The 15,725-nt window shown below is 41.5% G+C and overlaps 1 protein-coding gene across 1 annotated transcript in view; it reads left to right on the top strand.

The window, feature by feature from the left end:
- Nucleotides 1–15,725, top strand: part of lrp8 (low density lipoprotein receptor-related protein 8, apolipoprotein e receptor) — a gene marked incomplete at its 3' end in the record, with an annotated part of 184,217 nt that overhangs the window by 130,475 nt on the left and 38,017 nt on the right. Inside the window, exons 7-10 of the mRNA XM_080472772.1 lie at nt 3,600–3,722; nt 5,541–5,663; nt 8,269–8,388; nt 9,219–9,344. Of these exons, the coding sequence (XP_080328898.1) occupies nt 3,600–3,722; nt 5,541–5,663; nt 8,269–8,388; nt 9,219–9,344 (492 nt within the window). The remainder of the gene's footprint in view (nt 1–3,599; nt 3,723–5,540; nt 5,664–8,268; nt 8,389–9,218; nt 9,345–15,725) is intronic.

Genomic DNA, 15,725 nt, shown 5'->3' with positions numbered 1-15,725 from the left:
TCTCAGCAGCCTTTTTTTTTTTCAGCTTGAGTTCAGACTCATGAAATCACCACTTAGTTGACTCATGCATCCTTACTATGAAAATCTATTATGTAATGACTACAAAAAAAAAAAACGATAAAATGAACTAGTTGTAGGTAAATGAGGTGCCAGCCTGGAAAGTAGCATATTCTACTCCAGAATGAGCATTTCTAGAGTTGATGTTATATTCATAAGATAATCCACCTTTAAAGCCAGCCACGTATGTAGCTAAATCTGACTAACTAGTCAGCTAAAATGACACAAGCTGGTTTGTAATTTGTAAAATTTTACAATCTAACAATCAAAGAAGGCCATCATGGGTTTATAACTTGTCTGCAATATCCTTTTAAAATTGTCTTTGTAACACTCGGCAACAAACAGTATAACTGCCATTGCAAACACCTATGTGCCCATGAGGTGTGGTCCCTTTGCTGTCTTGTGGAAATAGAATATTTTAATTGTGCTATGCTTGTGAGGTAGATTTGCTGGGTGAACAGCAGAGCTAAGTATGTGGGTTGCAGACATAAATAAAAAGCCGAATCTTCTTTGCTCGTGCCAAACAGCTTTAGATTTCATCACTCCAAGCTATTTCCTCCCAACCCATCAAAACGTCCTGCTGCTGTCTAATGTTTTTGTATTGCGTTGGCTCTACTTTGTATCATAGCAGAGAACTTCGGCACTCTGAAATGCACCAACAACGTTGACTTTGTAATGTAGAGCAGTAAAAAACCGGGCTCTTGGTGTCACTAACTCAGCCTTTGCTTGTAATGAAATCGAATCTATCTATCCGTTGCAATGTGACTGTCAAGCTGTAGCCTATGGTGAAGGTGATTGATATATGTCAACATTAATGCTGTGTTGTAGAATGATGTCTCTGTGTGTGTGTGTCTTTTAAACTGCTAAGTGACAAACACCAAATGGCTGACGAAAGATCAATACTAACTTTATCTTGATGATTCATGTGTTCGGTGCCTTGCAGCCATGTGATCCCAACAAGTAGAAGGCGAATCTGCTCGTTTGATTCCATGTGTTTTGGGAATGTGTGTGTTTGTGTGTGTGTGTGTGTGTGTGTGTGTGTGTGTGTGTGTGTGTGTGTGTGTGTGTGTGTGTGTGTGTGTGTGTGTGTGTGTGTGTGTGTGTGTGTGTGTGTGTGTGTGTGTGTGTGTGTGTGTGTGTGTGTGTGTGTGTGTGTGTGTGTGTGTGTGTGTGTGTGTGTGTGTGTGTGTGTGTGTGCGTGTGTGTGTGTGCGTGCGTGTGCATGTGTGGGAGGTGAAGGTCCTTCATCAAGCGAGACCCCCATCTGGTCTCCACTTCACACTCCCACACACCACTCAGTGAGATGACAGCAGCCTCACGCAAAAGGCATGATACAAGCTCACTGTGCCGCTGCCACACCACACACACACACACACACACACACACACACACACACACACACACACACACACACACACACACACACACACACACACACACACACACACACACACACACAGCGGGACTCATGCAGGCACTCTGGCAAACACATGCATGGAGATTATATCTGCTTTTACTGTCACAAATATGCAAATTGTCAAGCGCTTTCACAGGCTGAGGCTGAACCCATCACACTGTAATGAAGGGTTTGTTCTGCACTTGAAGGTGTAAATTCAAAGCACGCACTGCAAGGCATGGACAAATGCTCACCCGGGATGATAGTACTTTCTAAAATCCTTCATGTCTTCAAGGTGACACTCATTGCATTCCAGATATAGTATCAGAAGCCCTATAAGTCATCAATACAAGCTGTTTTCGACCTTAAAATATTGACATATCTGTGTGTGCGTGTGCTTGCATGCTCGCGCGCGTAAATCGCTGAACTTTATGTATTTGACTGAGCCTGTTGTGCAGACTCATCACAGTGCGAACAAAAGTGGGCGTTCTGAGTTCAGTGTAAAACAAGATGTAATGGTTTTAGATCCCTGTGTAATGTAAATGAGATGGAGAAGCACAGCTTGGGGAGGTGCAACATTTCGATGTAAATGAGAAATGTGAGGATCATCGCATACTGTATAAGCAGTTTGTTCTCTCCTCCTCCTCCTCCATCCCATCAGGCTTTGCTCATTCCCACGGACCCTTCCCCTTCTCATTATCTCCTATCTCATTTAAAACATCCGTCTCAATAATCTTGTGTTATTTTTTGGACACGCTGAGACAAGTGACTGCGCAAACGGTGACAGGGGGTTAATGTAAATGAGAATTGGTCAAACCGTTTTCTCAAGTTGGCTTTCTTCTTTCTCCCCTGCCAACATGTCTGCAGATGGCAATCCTTTATTATTACTTTTCATCCTGGGGATTTATCATAATTATCTGAGCTCATATCCAAATCATCTGGCTGTAAGAATCACCGCACTTTGTGACGGTACAGGATTATTTCTTGCACCCTTTGCAGATTTTTGTATTAATGTTTTGCTTTAATACTTTCATATTTCTTTTTCTTGAACACCGACGTCTAACGCTGCTTCCCTTTCTCTTTACGTAAACGTGTACATCCGTCTGTCGGTTTGCCTTTAGCTTAGGCCAGTTCGTGAGTCCTAACGGTGTCCACAAGCCCACTTGTATGCTGGCTTGTGGTTTATGCCACATTTCCTGATACAGTAATTGTGTACCACGCTTCTTTTTTTTTTCTTTTTTTCTTTTTGTGGGCTCCACAGTCATTGATCATGTCTAGCCTCCATTCCCTTGGCAGAGCCACTCCAAAACACAACACATGAATAATTAAACAGCCAGTTAAGAAGACGAATGAGTTAAATAAACCTGCCCTCTGCCATTATAGCAAACAAATCTCTATACACACCCTGCACATAAACAGCAGGTACTGGATAGGTGTTTTCTTCAAACATTGTGTGAATATCTTCCTAGTTCTCTTCTTGGATATGGCATTTTGTATGAAAAGTCAGAGTTATGTGTGACTGATTACTGTTAGATTGCAATGCACTCCCAGCTGACTTGATGCAAAAACAGATAAATATGTCTTTGTGGGCAAAATCTAGGAGGAAACAATTGGGCTGTTTTTGATTTATGATACTTGCTTAATGAGCTTCAAGCTTTGTATGATTTTATACAAAAGAGCAGCCATATGTTGAATGTGTTAGAAAAGATAGGAAAGAATGTTACTGAAACAAAACTACTTTTGATGCAAACACGATAAGAGCTGATTACTATTACTAAACATTAGTCGCAGCTACTTAAGTTTGGTGGGATTATCACTCGTTATACATAGAGCTGTAGAGCTGCTCTCTCTCTCTCTCTCTCTCTCTCTCTCTCTCTCTCTCTCTCTCTCCATCCTGCTTATTAAGTCAACTGTTAAATTTAGGCCTAATTTAAAAAAAAGACGCTTTAAAGTAACAAAAATTTCACTTTACCAAGTTACTTTTAATTTGCAGTAACTATCCTGCGTTTTAAAATACTAACTGCAATAAATTATCAGTTCAATAAACAGTTTTAAAACCAATAAATGACATAATAAATCCCTTATATACAATATTAATAATGTAAGGGCACAGTTTTACCTTGCGTCTTGTTTTTTTTCCCTTTAGCCTTGTTTACATGCCGACCCGATGAGTTCCAGTGTGGCGACGGCTCCTGTATTCACGGCACCAAACAGTGTAATAAAGTCCACGACTGTCCGGACTACAGTGATGAAGCCGGCTGTGTCAACGGTAAGTGTCAAATAAGCACATAAATAAAACCTTTTTGCCATTGAACTTGAGCAGAGGAAGACGGGAACATTTGTCTCAACTTAAAAGTTGGTGTCTCGTTCAAATATTGCGATTGAGCTTCAAAATCTAACCAACAAAACTTTGTTTGTAAGCCAAACCCGTTAGATTCCCTTCCCCAAACAAGAGGTTGTCCAATTAGAAGTTTTAACACTGTCAAACCAGATTCTCAGATAGCAGCACAGATGGCTGTACTGGTTCATTCTTCCCCTGAGAAATTTTAATCAGAATATTTCCAAAGAGGAGAGAGAGTCTTTGGAGTGGTGGGACTATTGAAAGATACTGCAATGTCAGAGTAGTCGAGTAGATTCACTGTGTTTCTGGCTTAAATCTCACCCCGACTCCACCCCAATTCAGACTCCAGTGTATTGAAAGTGTGATTTACTCCTGAACAGAAGCAACGCTGATAATTTCACTTACTCTAACTATTCGCAGCATATGGCAGCACAGATAAGGAGCACATAAATCGCATGCGTTGCTTTGCGCATTACCAGGTACTGGATATTGCATCTGCTAAACTGTTTCATCTTCTTTTTACCATATTCACATTTTCAGTGCTTTCCAGGGAAACTGGGATCTCTTTCAAGGGAGTGCCGCTGCCCATGGCTCTGGAGTAGTTCAAACCAAGCCATGCATGCATTTTTTATGCAGCCAGTATCTCTTTGGGGCACATCTGTCACTAAGGCAGTGCTCACACTCGTGCTGCTGTTCCTTGGTCTTCTTGCCCAGTTGGGGGAAAAAAAGACAAGTTAGCACTCTGGTATGATTTGCTTTGTGCTTACAGTGACATCAGACTAAAAGATGTCAACAAAAAAACACATGCTTGACTTGGCTGTAGTGATTTATATTTCACAACATAACATCCACAACAATGTAGTGTGGAAAGCAAAATCCTTCACAATGCATGTTGGATTATTGTGACGTTTTCTCTTCCCCAGCTAAGAATGACAGACAGCCTATGTATTTAATGTCTAAAGGCTTAAAAACAGCAGCAGAGATTCATCCAATCGGCAAATCATTTACAATGCACTGTAAGGATGCAGTGCTGCTGAAGCCTGTCACATTACATCATTGGTCCATTTAAGCCGTGGTCCCACCGCACTTTCTGTGCTGGGACCTCGCGGGGTGGGACAGGTTTTTTACGTGCGTCACAGAGAACTACTCAGACGGCCGCTTCCGCATTCTTCGCCCGAAGCATCCCCGCGTCGTTCACAACCCCGCCTACATTTTGACCGTACTTTCTCTTGTGTGACCGCGCGACAGAGTTGGGTCTGGGTGCACTTTGCCGTACCGTACCCTCCTGCTAGACTCCACAGACTAAGATCTGCTTCACAATCAACCAATGAAACTTGTATTGCATCTCTCATGTATGTTAATATTACTTTACACTTCATTGTAGACTTGCAGATTGGCTATCCAAACCTATAATGTCAATTAAAAGTATCAACAAAGCTTGTTATTTTCTCCTGCTGGAGGCTCTTACAGGTTGTGGCAAATGTGTAAATAACCCTTTATTCACACCAGATCCACAGTCATTTTTAACCAATGCTTGTGCTTACCGCCAAAGTTGTTGTATCAGGGCTTTAGTAAAGTCCCATAAGCGAATAAGTACTCTGCTCTTTTTGACTTAAGCTGTGTGAAGTGATACAGACGAGATTGAGTAAGGAATGGGAGGTTTTGTTTGTTTGTTTTTTGTTTTTAATTTTCACCCAGCCTAATTAAAACATGTGTACACACCGTGAAAATATGTTTTTGTCGCAGTAACAAAGTGCGATGGCCCCAAAAAGTTCCGCTGTAAGAACGGGGAGTGCATCGACAGCAGCAAGGTGTGCGACAACGTGAAAGACTGCAAAGATTGGTCTGATGAACCCGCAAAGGAGTGTGGTAAGAGGATATCTTTCTGTCTTTCTGCACACACAAACCCACATGTACCCAGGCACTCATTACTTCCTTCACTACCTCAGATATATGTGTCTGCACATATACGCTAATGTAACAGCACCGATGCACACACTCACTTCCAGGCATCATAAAGTTGTTCAAACGTGGGTGGCCGCTCTTCTTGGTAAAAGGAGATTTATTTGATCAAGGCAGGGTAAATCAGGACATTTCTCAACTGCCTTGTTATGATCAAAGAGCCAAGCGACTCTGCCCTCTAGTGCGATCTTAGCCACGGAAACGTGACCGGAATATGTTACCCGTAAGGAGCCGCAGAGATTATCCACACACCATAGATAATTACCACTTAGTGAGCTTCAGTCACACATCTCACTTCACAACCAAGGCAGTCCATCTACAAACAGACTGAGGCAGCTCAGAAAACCATACCTGGTAATACATTCTCCCAAGTTAATGAAGCTCCGGCAATTACGACTGAACTTGTGTTGTATCAGTGTGATGTAACTCGACTGCATGTAAAAGTCCAAGACCTCTGAGGTCATTCAAACAAGCTGGTCTTCACCTGTGGCTTTGCTTTGAAGAGAAATGATCTCACACCAGTCATGTGACTTAAAAAATAAAAAATAAAAAAAACCTGCATGTGAACGTGCTGCTCTTTCAGATACCTCTGATCTTGAAACTCAAGAATATATGCTGTAATGAGATTGACCTGCGGCCATGTCATTAAAGTTAAACATGATATTTTGCACATTTGAAGGCAGTTCTTCACCTCAACTGTGTCCTAATGAAAACAGAGTGCTGCCATTATTCATCCATCCATCCATCTCTTCTTCCACTTTGCCCTTGCGGGATCGTAGCAGCCATGAGGAAAGTAGAGAAGCAAGGGCGTCGTATGTATCGCTATCGTATGTATAGCGATGTATCGCTATACATGTGACTGAGGGGCGCTCCAGTTAGATGCCAAAACTCCTCTTCTCAGTCCATAGGAGTATTGTCTCTACTTTCAGTTGCTTCTGGATGGCTATGCTTCTCACTCTGAGAAAAGTGAGGCCAGACACTCAAATATTAAGTTTGGCCACATTAATCCACAATTTAATTATTTCGATTTATGACCGTAAATGTGAGTGGACTTGCAGATGACCAATAATGTGGTACCACTAAAAACCGTGAAAACATTTTGAAAAGGCTGAAATACATCTGAATTTTAACACAGTGAGACATTGGCAGAGTACAATAGACCATCACAGTGTCAAAACGAAGACAAGGAGGGTTTTTTTTTTTTGTTTTTTTTTTTTTCTTCAATTTAGATTCGCCAGTTGACCTCACATACATGTTTTTGGACTGTGGAAAGAAATCTGAGTACTTTGAAGAAACCCACACACACGTAGAGAGAACATGCAAACTCCACACAGAAATGCCCTGGAGGGAGGGAGGGAGGGATGGTGTAACTTAACACAACACAGCATAACTTAACATAACACAGCATGATATGATTTAAATAATAACACTGTAAAACATTTCTTTATTTATTTCTGAATATGTGTGAAAAAAGGAAAAAAAAAGAAGAGACACAAACAGAATGAATAAAAACCGAAAAGAGACGCCCATCTTGAGTAATGCCAAGATTACTTGACACACACTCCAATTTGACATAACAGTCAAAACAAGAGTGTCCACATACTTTGTGCCTGGAGTGTATTTCTTAGCTGTAAGCCTCAATTGGGTGTAGCAGACTAAATAAGTTCTCACAGTATTGAGTTTTAGGCTGGTACTTAAGTGATGTGTTGGTAAAACATCCATTTAAAAAAGACAATTGCTCCACTTGAAACTACAACTCTAATTCCAGTCGAATCTCATGCTCATCTGTCAGTCGTTAATGCCCTCTTCCGCTTTCCCACTCTCAGTCAAGTCCCTCTCAATTTCTATTCTTGCTGTCACTCTCTTTTCCTCTCTCCCGGTGTCTCTTGTTTCACAGCGGTACCTGTAGCCCTGAAGCTTAAATCTTTAATGTAAACCGGTAATGAAGTACCAGCTTTAGCTTTCTGCAGCGATCCCTCTCCACTCCCTAGAGGGTGGTTGAAAGACAAAGGGATAAATGGAGGCGCAGAAAGAGATACAAAAAGGAAGGGAAGGATGACGGAGAGGGAGTCCAATCTGTTCTGCCAAGAGCAAAAAATACACGGAGGAAGAGAGGGAGAATGAGATGAGTGGAGCATGTGCTTATGTAACAATGGGTATTGCGGTGGAGGAGCACCTGGTGCAGGTCAAACCCCCTTTCAAGGGATGGATCAGTTCCACGTGGGTTTTGCTATGTACTCCAAGCGCACACACTCCCTGTCCTTTTTCCCCCCGCAGCTTTTCGGCTCACTGTCTTTTCTCTTTTAGCTGAAAACCTTGATGCACACTTGACCGGACACAATTATCTTATGACCCTTTCACCCTCTTGAGGTGTTTCTTGTCTTTCTGTCCAAGTCTTGCTCTGTGTCTCACCCAGTTAATCCAACCCCTCTTTTCTTTCCTCTTCTCCTTCCCTCCCTCCCTCCCCTCTCTCTCTCTCTCTCTCTATCTTTCTTTCTTTCTTTCTTTCCAGGCTTGAATGAGTGCGCGGACAACAATGGTGGCTGCTCCCACATCTGCAGAGACCGGAGGATTGGATACGAGTGTGACTGCCCCTCTGGGTACAAACTCCTGGACAAAAAGACTTGTGGAGGTAAAGAGACAAAAACAAGCGAGTTTTGCAACAAAACAATAATGTAATAATGGAAATCTTTGAGTGTGTTTCGCAGTCAATTGGCATTTATGTTACTTCTTGTTGAGAGCAAATTCCTTGAAAGAGAGCATGCATTGACCAAAAAACAAATCCATTAAACTTAATTCAGTACAAAATCACTTCCTTAAAGCAACGAACCACATCAACCAGTGAAAGTTAATTTAGGCATTTCTGCTTATCTGAGCTCCTTGAGAGACATGAAGATAATTGTTTTCATGGCAATAAAGCAAGACTGTGTTTTACATTTCTATTTATAGTCCTGTTAAATATATATTTTATGTGAATGAAGGTGTTTGTGTACATAAACCTAGGGAATTTAATAGCAAGGACATTATCTCGGTCTGGTTAAGAAACTAAAAACAAGTGAAATATAGGTATTCGTGTAGATGAAATCCTTTCCTACAAAACAGAAAAATGTTCTTCCATCAGATTCCCTTGTTTTCCTTAAGGCAGACTAATGCTGTTTTTGTTTTTAAATTGACACGAAAAATAATTTGTTATACACATGAAAGCAACACTATAGTGTGCTCGATATACAAGATCAATACAAAAGATTTAAGCCTTTCCATTGTAGCTTCAAGTCTGATACATTCAAATCCCCCAGAAATTACATTTCAAAAGTCAGAATCTCTCTTTGAAGTGAAGGTTGTCTCGAGAAAGATTGTCATAAACTTTAAATGCACTCTATCACTCCTCTATCTTCAAACAGAAACGACTTTGTGTACCTTTGTTTTGATCTTTGTGTCTCCGCGCCCCGTTTGCCCCTGCAGACATAGACGAATGTGAGAATCCAGATGCCTGCAGTCAAATCTGCATCAACTACAAAGGAGATTACAAGTGCGAGTGCTACGAAGGCTACGAGATGGACCCGTTGTCTAAGGCCTGCAAAGCCGTTGGTAAGCCGTTTCTTACATGCATGCTCAAGACACAAACACACACTCGCTTTTAAGGAACCGCACATCCAGACCCTCTCCTTTATACCCACCAAAATTACTCCGCGGCACTCCTAACTACCAAGTCACATCTGACACTAACACATTGGGACCCCGTGAAAGGGGAGACTTGCTTTGTATGCAGGTCCTACACCGCAATCTGTGCAAAGATAAATATTTGCCATCTTTTTCTGCGGTCCTCACTAATGAAAAGTTTGCAGGCAGCTGCCTCTGGGTTCCCTGGGGTGCCAAGAGAAGGAGGTTGTTAGGGGAGGGTTTACGAACCGGCTCACTAAAGGACACAGTCTGGGTCTGTACCCCTTGTTGGCCAGGGTAAACACTACCAGCAGTGGTATGAATGAAAATAAAATGTTGCCGACCGAAGTTCAAAAGGCACAGTTATCGCTGAAAAATCCTTAAATGAAAATGCGAATGTACTGTATCTTGTTCGCCGCACACAGACCTGTCAATCAATCATGATTACAGGATCTATAAGTCCATCTATATCAGTAATGAGCTGCACCTACTGAGAAGACCAATAAAATAAGCAAAATGATAACCAGTGTTTTCATAGTCAATCATGCAGTTTACATACTTGAAACATAACCTCATGTTGAAGCAGTGCTAATGCCAAATCCCTATAGAGCGTATATACATGCGAGAATGGGCACTTGAGCTGATTTACTTACACAGCGAATTAACTTTGGTAGCAGGAAAAGAGCGAGAACAGAGAGAAAAGAGTCTTATTAGTAATCATGGTCTGAGGTTAAGTCATTATTGGGTGAACTGGCCTGGTAATGAGAGCGCGTAAAGCAGACAACACACCCTCACTCCTCAGCTAAGTAGCATAAAAACTGCCATTGATTGCTTCGTGTCTCTCTGTGTGGATCTTTATTACTGTTAGGCAGGGCAAACAGTCCCTGTCAGAGGCCAAAGCGTTTATTAGTGGGGAGGATAGGCAGCGAGATCAGAAAAAAAGAAATAGATGACTGGATTGTATGAATATCTCTCTGCTCATTAGTGGAGTAGATAGATGTATCTGCAGTGTTCGTTATGGCACATAATATGGCATGCCAAAAGAGACTGGAGGAGGAAGAGGCAGCAATATGCAAGTGTTATTGTTTATGTTAAGGCTGGTTTATTCAGGGAAGCAAATAAATAGAGAGATGCCTGCTTTGTGAAGCTGAGGTAATGTAGATTTAATGAAGCTGCATTTGCCTATGAACTCATTTCCAGACACATGCATTTGCACCGAATCGCTCTCTCTTACGTTCCCACAGAAATAAGCATATAGATAGGCTTCAGAATTTGCTCACACAAACTCACATGTAGTTATTTTCGAGGAGTCGTCTGACTGGTCAGGGGGTAAATCACAGACTGTGATGAGATGTGACATGTGCCAAGTGCCCATATCGCCCCTACATATTGAAGTTCAGCCTGCATATATTCCCGGTAACGCCATATAAAGATTGGGCTGGATAATTGTGGAAGCAGTTATTGAAGTCTGACTGAAATCTGTCCTCCGTGTTTTCTCTGATGTAAAGTAAACCTATTTCAATTTAATCCTAGTTTGTGGTTTCTGGCTCTGCAGATTAATTTCAGAGTAATATGCAACTGTTAAACCGGCAATGCTAATTAAGGGTAAACTCCCAGGTTGGATTTATAATGCACTCCTTCCTCTAAGCTTGTAGTTTTTGTATGTATGAGTGTGTGCGTTTGGTTCTACATGGAGGCGGCCATTAAGTCAGCTGAAGGAAAGAAGAAAAAAAAGGTTGCTCTGCACTAATTGCATTCATTGTTTTTTTGTATTTACACTTTTCCAGTGGGATGCCGTTTACTCAGTCGTCAGCTCCAGTTATTATGAGACGTGTGTACAAGACACAGACAGATAGATTTCCTCAGTTTGTTTTTGTTCTGTTTTAATTCATCCATTCAGATAGAGAACATACTTATGAGAATGTATTCTATCACTGCTTTCTCTCTCGGTTCTCTTTCATAGCCGTCATTTTGTATTTGTCGGGAACGACTTCTCCCTAAAACCTCCCGTATCAGTTTTCTAGCCAGGATTGGCTCGAACCAATGCTGCATATCAATTCTCTCCAGACTCGTAATTCAGAATGACATGGCTTCCTTAGAAAAATAAACAAGCGGCAGCATCTTTAATTGACCAAAACATTACAAGTCAGCAAAAACAATTGACATCTGCAGGAAAACTGTTTAGGGATATATGATGACAGTAGGTTAGAAACATAACATATAAAAGTTTTATTTCATTATATTGAAATAGTAATATGTGAGTGCTAAAATAATCATTAAAACTGAGATTTCTATATGGCTCCACACAGTGTCATATGCAACTAGAAGCAGTGTTTCTCAATCTGCTAGTATTTTACATGTTCGGCTCCTCAACTCCCCCAAAAAACATGGAATTCCACATTCTGAAGACAATTGGAACGCAAAATATAAGGATTTCTCACAACCAGCAAAGATGATGTTCAGTCTCGAAATTTGCTATATTAGAAGTAGCTATTTGCTATTAGCATTAGAGTTACGCACCAACTTGTCCAATCACAGCAATACCTGCAGTCAGGGTGCAGTTTTACTCGTGGTTGGAGCGTTATATCCCCTCTTTGGTCTCCAAATCCCCCTTCATGCTTAGGTCATTTTTCATGATAAAATTAATCTTCTGTGCAAAGTGATTCTTTTATAATAGTTTCTATCCACATAAACTGCAGAGAAGCACAATGTATAGGTGAGGTTACAGGGAAAAAAAACCTCTAGAAAATCTCATCCTATTAAACACCAAATATTAAAATAATATATTTTATTTAAAAAAAAAGAACCAAATACCAAACATAAGTAATATGAATCAATCCCCAAATTTAAATAACAAAGCTAAAATAACAATTTATTAAACAAGCTATGTTAATCAAAGCTTCATCACCAGCAAACCAAACCAAACACATCTATTATTTGTCTTTAAAATGTAATTGAAGCAGAGTCACTTCCCACACATTAATTGTGAAACTCCCACAATAAACACGAAACTTTGGGTGGATTCTTCATTTCCTTAATTATAAAAACTAAAAATCTTGTTATCTACAGCAGGTTTATTTGCATTTGTTGAGAGATGGTGATTAGACGTCTCTCAAATGAAGCACCTGAAACATTTATGTTGGCGTTTCATTACAGTATTTTGTCATAAAGCCTGAAAATATGATAACGTATTAATAACATATTAGATTTACACACCAAAAGCATCCTACTTCATGCTTTTGATGGAAATTGCACCTTGCCTATAGGTTATGAGCTCATGCTCAGCACCTTGTACTCCAGTAGTTTGATGTGTTTGCTACACAACAGGAAGCCACAACCATTATAGTCAGCTTCCCTTCATTCAGCCACATCTGGATACCTAAATGCCCCATTAACGATATCAAACCCTGCTATGAGCTCCACACAAACGGTAATACAAAACACCTGATCGCACCTGTCTGAGCAACATTTTCACGTTAAGTGTTTGTGTCAGCAGCTGGGCTTCCCACCGGAGATGAACACACACTAATGTCTTGTGCGTTCCGTGTCTGATATTTGCTGTTTCCAGACAATGTTTTCTGTGAGTCGCTGTAAGCCGAGGACAAATTAGAAATTTGATGTGGCACTTTGTTGTAGTTGTACTACAGAGTTCCCTTTTGACCTGGTAGCATGCAAAACTGTAACCTTGTATCACAGGTATTAATACTTTATCTGTAAGTTTAATGCGTTCGTAGAGAGGAAATCACATTTTTGGGGCTGAAAGAGTTCCCCACATGACTATCTCTTTAATCTGATCTCACCAACATGCATTATCACCCCCTCACTTGATCATCTTAGTGCACCGGAAGAGGAAGTCTCTCCTGGGAAAAAACCATAACGGGACATGAAACTTATATAAAATCAATCAATTTGGTCATCTGAATTTCCTAAGTTATATATTTGTCTCATAAGTCATGGAAGCAAAGCAATTGCAGACAGAAGTGACGGTATGGATGAATGCGACGTGGCAGGGCGGTGGGAAGACAACGCAGGTATACAGTCTTACTGGTTGATAAAAACAGGACTCGGCAATGAAGAGGACGTTTCCTTCTGAACCAAAGCGTTGCTGTCTTTTTCTTTTCTTCTCCTCCCTTCTCTTGTTCCTTGTGTCCTCTCCCTCATCTCCAGACTACTGCAGGCTTAACCACACTGCCGAGAGCAGTTTGTGCCACGCTTGACAGTTTGAGCACACGCTGCTCAAAACGGGTTTAAAGCGGTGGTCAGATTTTCCTCATTGTCAAAAGATTTTGCCAGGGGACCCGAAATGTTGTGGAGTGCTGTCAGAATTCCTCTCCAAAGTTTCTCTTGCACTTTCTGGCTTTAAATAGTCCGGCCCCTGACACTGTATCCTGTCAGTCCACAGGATAATTGGTAATATTAATCCATCATGCAGATTGAAGCTCACATGTGTCATCTATATTCAGATCTTTATACTTTCGGTGATCTATTAAGCCGTTAAAAGGTTAGGTCTTTACAGCGAAGCTGCACATTTTCCAACACTTTGAGCAGAAGAACAAAATGTGATAGTTTCGCGAGGACCTCGGCCTTAGAACACAGACAGAAGGAAGTGTTATATAACTGATGGCATGGGAAATGTTAACAAGTTGAATGACTTTTGACACAATTTGTTGACAAAGTTTATTTCTGTTCTCCTCTGCCACGTTAGTTCATCATTATAGAGCTTAGTCAGTACGCCTTAATGAGCACAGCTGACCTAGACGTGCCTGCCGTCTTCCAGTCTTGAATTCATCTCATTACCCTCTTCTAGCGTGACTCCATTCACACTTTCTACAGCTGCACGTCCCTGTCAGCCTCCAGGATTTCTCACCATTATTGCTGACCTTTTCTGTCTGTTCCCTGTGTTGGATTCTTCTTCCTGCCTCGCAACTCTCATAACGTAAACATCTGCTTTGGTGCAGCGTCAAATCAATGCTCCTGCACGACTTACTGCCGTCCTCCAGCCCATATGTATCATTTCACAGCTTTATCTTAATTGGCTAACAGGGCACAGCAGTCTTGAACTGGCAGCACAGATTAAAATGTATCTCCGGGACCATGTTCTCGTTAAGATAGCTGACTGTTGCCACCGTGGGATCCATGTGCGCAGAGATATTTTTGCTCTTTTTGATGGCATCTCTGGTGCCATGGCCTCAGGAAAACAGTGACTCAGCTCCATTCGCCGTGAGAGGGACACATTGCTCCGACGACACTGGTGTGGGATAAGAGATGTTGTCTTGGAAAAAGTGAGTCAGGGGGATTGCTGAAAAAGATGTTAAATCCGTCTCAGTACATTTTATCCATGCTTCAAAATGTACTTAAACTAGTTCTCTCCATGTTCAGATCTCTCTCTCTCTCTCTCTCGCTCTCTCTCTCTCTATTCCCCTGCTTATCTGACTTTCCTCCCATGCCGTCACTTCATCAGCTGACGTCTTTTCCTTCTCTCTTCCCCCGTTAATTATATCCTCTTACTCTTCATTTCTCAATGACTGTACCTGCATCCATCACATTAGCCTGTCTCTGTCTCTGTTTCTGTCTCGCTCTGTTCCCCCTCCTTTCTTTCACACGTTCTATCTCTCTTTCTCAGCAGGCGAAATTGATGGTTACAAACCCTGTAGTCAGAGGAAAATGATTGTATCCAAACAGCAGTAGGAATTTAATATTTTCTCTATGTGCAGTAGCCCGTAGTAAACCAGGGCCGAGGAAACATATCGAAGTATAGAGTTGTGTGTGTGTGTGTGTGTGTGTGTGTGTGTGTGTGTGTGTGTGTGTGTGTGTGTGTGTGTGTGTGTGTGTGTGTGTGTGTGTGTGTGTGTGTGTGTGTGTGTGTGTGTGTGTGTGTGTGTGTGTGTGTGTGTGTGTGTGTGTGTGTGGGGCATTGTCTCTTGTGTAAATGCTGCTTCTGCTTTCCTGGACAATGGGGAATGAGGAATGACATGACAGTTGAATACCCAATTCTCAGAATTCAGAATGAAAATAAGAGCCAGTAAATAAAACAAGTTAGGAATGTTTCAAGTTAGGAATAGAAAAAAAAAATAAACTAAGGACCAAAATGACCCGGCTAGCTCAGTTGGTAGAGCCTGAGACTCACAATCTCAGGGTAGTGGGTTCGTGTCCCACGCCGGGCGCCACCTTCCCGTGGGCTCACCACCTGCAGGAAGGTTCTTAAATGGTGCATTGTGATCTGGGTGACGGTGCTCAGACTGTCACCCCCGCGACCCGGAAACGGATAAGCGGAAGAAAATGAATGAATGAACAAAATGATGGAAATCT

The sequence above is a fragment of the Lipophrys pholis genome, assembly GCF_963383615.2.
Source record: "Lipophrys pholis genome assembly, chromosome: 10".
Lineage (NCBI taxonomy): Eukaryota > Metazoa > Chordata > Actinopteri > Blenniiformes > Blenniidae > Lipophrys > Lipophrys pholis.
This window is presented reverse-complemented; position numbering and strand designations above follow the sequence as displayed.